Source organism: Ylistrum balloti, unplaced genomic scaffold (assembly GCF_031769215.1).
Source record: "Ylistrum balloti isolate Yb309-2 unplaced genomic scaffold, AGI_CSIRO_Ybal_v1 Utg371064, whole genome shotgun sequence".
Classification (NCBI taxonomy): Eukaryota; Metazoa; Mollusca; class Bivalvia; order Pectinida; family Pectinidae; genus Ylistrum; species Ylistrum balloti.
In genome coordinates this window covers 56706-65347 of record NW_026782588.1, presented here as the reverse complement: position 1 = coordinate 65347, position 8642 = coordinate 56706, and the positions used below count along the sequence as shown (strand labels likewise).

Sequence of the window (8642 nt, the reverse complement as noted above, 5' to 3'; positions counted from 1 at the left end):
GCGAGTCAATAATATGGACAGAATGACACTTCTACTGCTGCAAAGTCATTTGATATCTGCTGTTGTTTGGAGGGAGTGTGCATGCGCCAGCATTAATTGACGCGTCACACCAACAAGTTTATATTTAGATTATATTTTAACATTCAGCTTCAAACAAGAAAAGGGTCAACAAAGACAAACCTAAAAAAAGAAATGATAAACGAAAAAAAAAATCATTTCTTTCGTCGTTGCAAGATTTTGTTGTCGCCGTCTAAATGTATGATTGGACACTTTTTTATGACATCTAGATGTACGTATTGTTTCTTAATGCATAAACACATATGTTTAGTCAGCCGAAGCAAAGCTGTCTTCCCTCGCTCTTTTCTTTGACCGTTCCTCACTCTCACCCGTATTAAAATGAAGTACATGACCTTTGACCTCATCGCTTTTAAGCGACATATCATTTAAGCTCATCGCCCTAAAATATCAAAAAAAAAAAAAAAAACAAAGTAAACCAATCCTGTTTACGTTACAGACAGGTCATCAGAAATATATTGCAAATTTGACAAAAAATGTGACATATCATTTCCAAATACAGTTCCATTTCGCATGGTACAAATATTGGACCAGCCCGATGTGCTTTGGTCACGATAGCGCGCATGACCTCGTGACGGCAACAGTGTGTGTAATGCACAGGTTAGTTATATATAAACAGGTACGCGAAAACGTACAGAGCACACGTGAATGTACGGACACCATAAGGGAAGGCAGGCTATTGTGGCCAATATTTAAAGCGTAAAGGAACCTTATAATGATCATATGTAGTTAAAACATAATGGTAGAAGTTTGTGACTATCGTAAGGTTAATCTCTGCACTGACATGAAAACTGATAACACTTATGCATGAAAAAATAGTCTGATAGCAGTATGCGTATAGTAGACTGGACATGTTGATAAACAAAATACTGTGGTGGAAAAGTCAGGGTACATGTATGTATCGATTTGTACTTATCCAATGTAATATTAAATTTGATAATCATTGTTTCCATTTTAACTGCACACCATAGAAAGTAGCATAACTGCATAGAAAGGGGAAAATTACATGTATATGATATTTGAATATCTAAATTAAAACTGTTGTACGGGGATAGACATGTACATATGCCAACGATCCACAATGTGCATCAAGTGTATCACAGAATACAGAGATCGATTTGTTTTGAATGTTCGATCTAACAATATAGTAGCAGATCAACTAAGTGACAAAGTATTGATAACATGACAAAGTAACACAGAGCGCAGAGTCTATTTTTATGTTGCACACAGTGCAAGTTATAAAAGTGGTAAAGTTAACATGAAGGTGTCTGGTATATAACTTTATCAGTCTATTTTTCTGTTACACAGAGGGCCAGTTCTAAAAGTGGTAAAATTAACATGAAGGTGTCTGGTATATGATTTTATCAGTCTATTTTTATGCTTCAGTTCAGAATTACATTCACTATATCTTTCAGATTTTTAATTCTCTTTTTATATTTTTAGTTTTTGTTGTTAGAATTCAGATTTCAAATATTTAGACGATTTTCGCATGTTCCCTAGTTCATTTTGCATGCAGTGCAGTATTCTCAATGAGAGAGGTAAATTATTAGAATGGTGTTGTTTATTTGGACTACCAGAAATGAATATTTTGATTCCTTGATTTCCGTTTTACATCAGCTGCAAAATATTGACTATAAGATGGTCTTATTTTCGGAGACTTTGGTCTGGTTCTTAAGATCTTGCGCACCAGGTGAAGTGCATGCTTGTAACATAGACTGATGGACTAGAAACAGGATAAAAATTCTTCTGTCAGTTGCAGATTATAACTAATATTCTATACGGGAGGCACATTCCTTAGAAAAGCCTATTATATGATTTATACCTTTCCAGTCTTATTGATCGCACAACAGTTTCACATAGCAGACAATCCGACATCTCCATTCTTCTTATCATATTTGCTGTTATTGACCAATGGCAAAACTAGATGAAAGAACTGTATACAAGCCTTACTGGTATTTCCTCTTTTGATATTTGTCGGTCTCTCACACCAATAGACATATCAAAGTCCTTAAAGATAGTGATATCCTCAGCAATTAGGTTTTAGTATATCAACCTCTATAAAAGATTCAAACTGCCTGGAGGGATGTTAGTCGCACATGGCAAACTCAGGATGTATCTTCCAATTATTCTGGTCATTTTCATTTCAGCAGGTAAGCTACATATTAGTGAATAGGTTGTATTTTAGTGACCAATTACAGTGAATTAATCATTTAATACTTTGAAATGTGACTATCATACATTTTGCTCATCCGATCTTTCCATTAATTCGTGTCACAAAATAAGACATATTACGTCTGATGCTGTTGTTTATTCTATATATGTCTGATAGGAAACTTTAAGCAGTTAAATATCGATTTTTTTATTTGTGTGTTTTGTTTTGTTTTGCTTGATTTATCAACCCATGACTAGTCAGGATCACTTTGAGGCAGGATATTCCAGTAGTATTTACTGGTTTTCTCACTGAAAAACAATCGGGAGGTCCACCGCGTGTCATTAGAGCACAACCACATCAGCACAAACCATCCATCCTAAACCTCCTATGACCGCACACCTCGGACTTTTTAGGTGGCTAAACACCCTTGCGCACTAACCGAGAGGGCAATTGCAAGAATCTCAAACATTCTCTCACAGACATACACTCCACTGGCTATTTAATCTCATTGGATTACTGTGTTGGTGTCTAGAACTAGAATTCAACAACTTTCTATTTTGTCGGTTTACTATTTCTGATACCAAATATAATCGATAACAAAGAACAGTAAGTTATTTATTATGAATCATAACACAAAGTAAATGCATTTATATGGAGGATTGGTGCTTGTGTATCCGTGTCAAAAAAGAGAATGGGCGTTTATATGTACAAAGTAATCTGCATGCCTCTCACTCGTAACGTTACAAGTCTAAAGAAACTGTTGAGATTTACAAAAATTTTAGCTGTCTGAAAGATGTTGGTCTACATTATAGAGTATGACTTACCATTTTAATCTTTTGTGATTTTTAACATTTGTCTTTTACCTTTTAGTTTGATATTATTTCCTTTTTTTGTTTTTTTGTTTTTTTTTTTTTTTTGATCGCTGAGTGTTTTACCGGTTGATGGCCCTAATGACATTTTATGTGTTGACGGGCCGTTAGGAAAGTCACAATAATAATAATACTGATCGAGTACTGATAATCCAAATAGAAGGAAAGCATACACCTTTCTACGTTTTTATGACTACAAATGTTGCAAGATCAAGCGGAATTCGGTTGTCTGAAGGTTTCCTTTGTTGTAATTCCCAATATCATAGCCTCGGGGCATCAGTTGCATTATGACGTCATGAAAGAAAGAGAAATTGAGTAAAATTATAATCTCTATTTAGATTTTCATCAGTTTAAAATTGCTTCGAAAGCTTGCAGATATATATTTGACAGGTGATCATCGAAATCGTCCATTCGTTTAAGTTTTATCTAAATACATATAAAACAAATTCGGTTCCGATCTTTTTATTTGATAGGCGTGATACAGCGGTGAAAAGTTCAACATTTTTTTTTTAAAAAACGAGAAAGAAATCTTATTCCTAAACACTTTGAGATATTCATTGCTGTGTCTTTCAAAAATTACATGTCGGGATAAAAAACCTCCAAGCTACCATATGTGAGACCATGGTTATTTAATAGATTTCATAGATTGCAGTAAAATTTCCACAGATTGCAAATTTGTTTACGACTGTGATATGATAGCGTTTCCATTATGACGAGTGTTTGATAGTAATTACTTAAGAGAGTGACTCAGTTGACCTGTATATATTTTCTATATATTATAGGTATATCTAACGGTGACCCGTTATACGAATGGCCACTCGGCGACACCTCAGCACTTACCGATGTTATCAGCGGAAATGATATGACAGCTGCAGGTGATGGACAGTGCTTTGTACTTGGCGAAGGATACCCTGGACTTCCGGGAGGGGCGATCACTCTGTCAAAAGATTCTTCTACAGAATATGTCGAAGTCAACTTATCTCGGAGAGAACCTTTTAAAGATTTCACCATTTCTATATTAGTGTATCCGGAAGGTACTCCAAGTGGAACTCTATTCTATTATGCTAAGAATGAGATCGAAAAATTTCGATTAAATTTCATCTATACAACAGTTGTAGTGTCTTTCCGCGACGAATACGACAACCCTGCTGGACTCGTCCCCGTGGAGGATCTCCTTGTTCCAGATCAGTGGAACCACCTGGTGGTCCAACGGAAATACACAGACGGAGAAATAACTATATACGTTGATGGAACAAAGAAGATACAGGTGGATGACGGCTTCCAGGACAATATTCCAATACCTAACTCAGGCATGCTGGCGGTGGGATCTGCTCCCACTGAACCGGATCAACAGTTCTCCGGACGGATCGCTTGTCTGCAGGTTTTTGACAAAATTCTGGTGGATAAGCCCGGTCAGCCAGACAACACGTGGCATAAATGTCTGTCCGATTACTGGCTGGTCAAACCTTCACGTAAGTTTCTTGGTATAGTTACTGATGTGTGTATCATCTTAAAGGTATTGCCTAGAAATTAATGTAATGTTTCTTCAGAACGAAATTACATCAGATCGTGTAGATTGTTACCAATTAAAATCTATGCGCTCTTCTTTCATACTTCGAGTCTCTTTCCATCTTTTTAGTGAAATTACCGCAGTTAAGATTTCTACTGTACTGAATAGAAATAAATGTTGGTTCTCACGAGCTCTAAATGTATACAGAAGTTTAAATGTAGACTGTAGGGAGTGTATAGGTCAGTTTATATGTTTACTGTACTGAGAGCTAATAAAACCCAGTAAAGCATCGATAAAGTGGAAGGTCCGACAAACTGTCCACTAAGATGAATGTCAATAAAGATCGGTGAGTGTCACTTAATGTCGGTCAAGCTGTATACTGTACTGAGTGGCAATTATTGTCGGTTAAGCTGTATACTGTACTGAGTGTCAATTAATGTCGGTTAAGCTGTCTACTGTACTGAGTGTCAATTAATGTCGGTCAAGCTGTCTACTGTACTGAGTGTCTATTAATGTCGGTCAAGCTGTCTACTGTACTGAGTGTCTATTAATGTCGGTTAAGCTGTATACTGTACTGAGTGTCAATTAATGTCGGTTAAGGTCTCTACTGTACTGAGTGCCACTTAATGTCGGTTAAGCTGTCTACTGTACTGAGTGTCAATTAATGTCGGTTAAGCTGTACACTGTACTGAGTGTCTATTAATGTCGGTTAAGCTGTCTACAGTACTGAGTGTCACTTAATGTCGGTTAAGCTGTATACTGTACTGAGTGTCAATTAATGTCGGTTAAGCTGTATACTGTACTGAGTGTCAATTAATGTCGGTTAAGGTCTCTACTGTACTGAGTGTCACTTAATGTCGGTTAAGCTGTCTACTGTACTGAGTGTCAATTAATGTCGGTTAAGCTGTATACTGTACTAAGTGTCAATTAATGTCGGTTAAGCTGTATACTGTACTGAGTGGCAATTGATGTCGGTTAAGTTGCTACTGTACTGAGTGTCAATTAATGTCGGTTAAGCTGTCTACTGTACTGAGTGTCTATTAATGTCGGTTAAGTTGTATACTGTACTGAGTGTCAATTAATGTCCGTTAAGCTGTACACTGTACTGAGTGTCAATTAATGTCGGTTAAGCTGTCTACTGTACTGAGTGTCTATAAATGTCGGTTAAGCTGTCTACTGAACTGAGTGTCAATTAATGACGGTTAAGCTGTACACTGTTCTGAGTGTCAATTAATGTCGGTTAAGCTGTACACTGTACTGAGTGGCAATTAATGTCGGTTAAGCTGTATACTGTACTGAGTGGCAATTAATGTCGGTTAAGCTGTCTACTGTACTGAGTGGCAATTGATGTCGGTTAAGCTGTCTACTGAACTGAATGTCAATTAATGTCGGTTAAGCTGTCTACTGAACTCAGTGTCAATTAATGTCGGTTAAGCTGCCTACTGAACTGAGTGTCAATAAATGTCGAGTTCTGTATAATAAATTTATATACCGCATGAAATCAATTATTCCATTACAAGCATATGCAACACGACTGTCGCGGTCTGTATTATAAATCTATATACCGCATAGAATCCATTCTCCCATCATATACATAATTGGGTTTCGCGCCCTGTATCACGCCACAGTATATATATACAGTAAATATGTATATAGGAAGAGTGACGTCGAAATTTCATCTCACACACTAGGATTGTTTAGTTCAGCAAGTAATAGGTTCTGTGACGTAGGAAAAAAGGTATGACACATGACGCGAGTATCCATTTAACTGACTGTTAATCATTCTTTGCTTTGTGATGATGATTGAAAGAAGTCGAAAATTTTTCGAGTTTCTCCTTCTTATCAAATACACAGTTCTATCTTATTTATCTACTACTATTAATTAGACATCAAACATTAAAAGATTAAATGAACATTATACAACGATATTAAGAGAGTTTACTTTAATACAGTTATCCTGCTGCCTGATGATGACAACCCAGGACAACACTGTCTGGCCGAAGCTGTTGAAGACCTGTCTAATTTGATTTCCCTTGGGTCCGTTTTCAACGAGGACAAATGGCAACAGGTACTTCAACGATTTCAGTGGCTGGACAGCACTCGAAACTTTGGATACTTCTCTCTTGTATCCAAGGGAACCAGACCCTCAGTCTACGTCAGCGCTCTCGGATTTGTTAACACAACTGGTGTGAACGTTTGTTCGCGCGTGTGTTTACGTGTACAGGGTTGTCAGTCGTTCGCTGTCGACAAAGAAACAATAGACGGTGTACCATGTTATCTCTACAACTATGTCTCGCGAGATTTGGTAGCTGGAAGTGCTGCTGCAAAGTATTACGGAATGCAAGATTGAGAGAGAGAAAAAAAAACACAATTTGACAAGGATTATTCCGTCCGATCTTCCGATCTGATATAATTTCACACTGTCATGTTTTCTAAGCGTGATGTTGTAACCTTCATTGCTATCCTTAGGTTACGTGTTAAATGGACAAGATGTACATAATTAAATGAAGTGTATCAACGACAAAAAAGAATTGTTTTTATTACAAAATTCAGAAATCGCTCTGCTTCACACCTTCACCGGCTGATTACAGAATGCTTGATATTGTTATAAGAAATACTTTATTAACAGATAACACTTATAAACTTACATAACATTCTGTGCAATCTGGTAACCTGAAAACCGTTTTTTTCTGTACCAAAAAGAAAATAAAAAGATGTACTGGCAGAAAATGTGAAGTTGATATTGATTTGTAATAGGAAGAGAGAAAAACATACGAGGGTTTTCAGCGAGAACATATGCATTATAGCAGTTATCTCCCTTCTCCACTTCAACGGTGTACTAAGGCATAACACAGCTAGTTTCTATTATATTAACACCGTTATAGCGGCGATAGTATGAACTGAAATGACAGCTGTGAGAACATTGATATAGTAACTATCGTCTGTACTGTAATGACCGCTGTGAGAACATAGATATAGTAACTATAGTCTGTACTGTAATGACTACTGTGAGAACATAGATATAGTAACTATTGTCTGTATGTAATGACTGCTGTGAGAACATTGATATAGTAACTACAGTCTGTATGTAATGACTGCTGTGAGAACATAGATATAGTAACTACAGTCTGTACTGTAATGACCGCTGTGAGAACATAGATATAGTAACTACAGTCTGTATACTGTAATGAACATAGATATAGTAACTACAGTCTGTACTGTAATGACCGCTGTGAGAACATAGATATAGTAACTACAGTCTGTACTGTAATGACTGCTGTGAGAACATAGATATAGTAACTACAGTCTGTACTGTAATGACCGCTGTGAGAACATAGATATAGTAACTACAGTAATGACTGTGTGAGAACATGATATATGACTGCTGTGAGAACATAGATATAGTAACTACAGTCTGTACTGTAATGACTGCTGTGAGAACATGTATAGTAACTACAGTCTGTACTGTAATGACTGCTGTGAGAACATAGATATAGTAACTATCTTCTGTACTGTAATGACTGCTGTGAGAACATAGATATAGTAACTATAGTCTGTACTGTAATGACTGCTGTGAGAACATAGATATAGTAACTACAGTCTGTATGTAATGACTGCTGTGAGAACATAGATATAGTAACTACAGTCTGTATGTAATGACTGCTGTGAGAACATAGATATAGTAACTACAGTCTGTACTGTAATGACCGCTGTGAGAACATAGATATAGTAACTACAGTCTGTACTGTAATGACTAGAACATAGATATAGTAACTACAGTCTGTACTGTAATGACTGCTGTGAGAACATAGATATAGTAACTACAGTCTGTACTGTAATGACTGCTGTGAGAACATAGATATAGTAACTACAGTCTGTACTGTAATGACTGCTGTGAGAACATAGATATAGTAACTACAGTCTGTACTGTAATGACCGCTGTGAGAACATAGATATAGTAACTACAGTCTGTACTAGTGCTGTGAAAACATAGTAACTATTGTCTGTATGTAATGACTGCTGTGAGAACATAGAT

The 8642-nt window shown here is 36.6% G+C and overlaps 1 protein-coding gene across 1 annotated transcript; it reads left to right on the top strand.

The window, feature by feature from the left end:
• Positions 1-3958: 3958 nt before the first annotated feature.
• LOC132560466 (uncharacterized) lies at positions 3959-7279 on the top strand. Its single transcript, XM_060225130.1, has 2 exons — positions 3959-4568; positions 6559-7279. Exons 1-2 carry the CDS (start codon positions 3959-3961, stop codon positions 6954-6956), a joined length of 1008 nt encoding a protein of 335 aa, XP_060081113.1. The 3' UTR covers positions 6957-7279.
• The last annotated feature ends 1363 nt before the right edge of the window (positions 7280-8642 follow it).

Excerpts from the sequence above, each read along its gene's own strand:
- LOC132560466 (XM_060225130.1), top strand. The coding sequence starts at position 3,959 with ATGACAGCTGCAGGTGATGGACAGTGCTTTGTACTTGGCGAAGGATAC. Across the intron at positions 4,569-6,558 it reads CTGGCTGGTCAAACCTTCAC|TTATCCTGCTGCCTGATGAT; the intron begins GTAAGTTTCTTG and ends ACTTTAATACAG.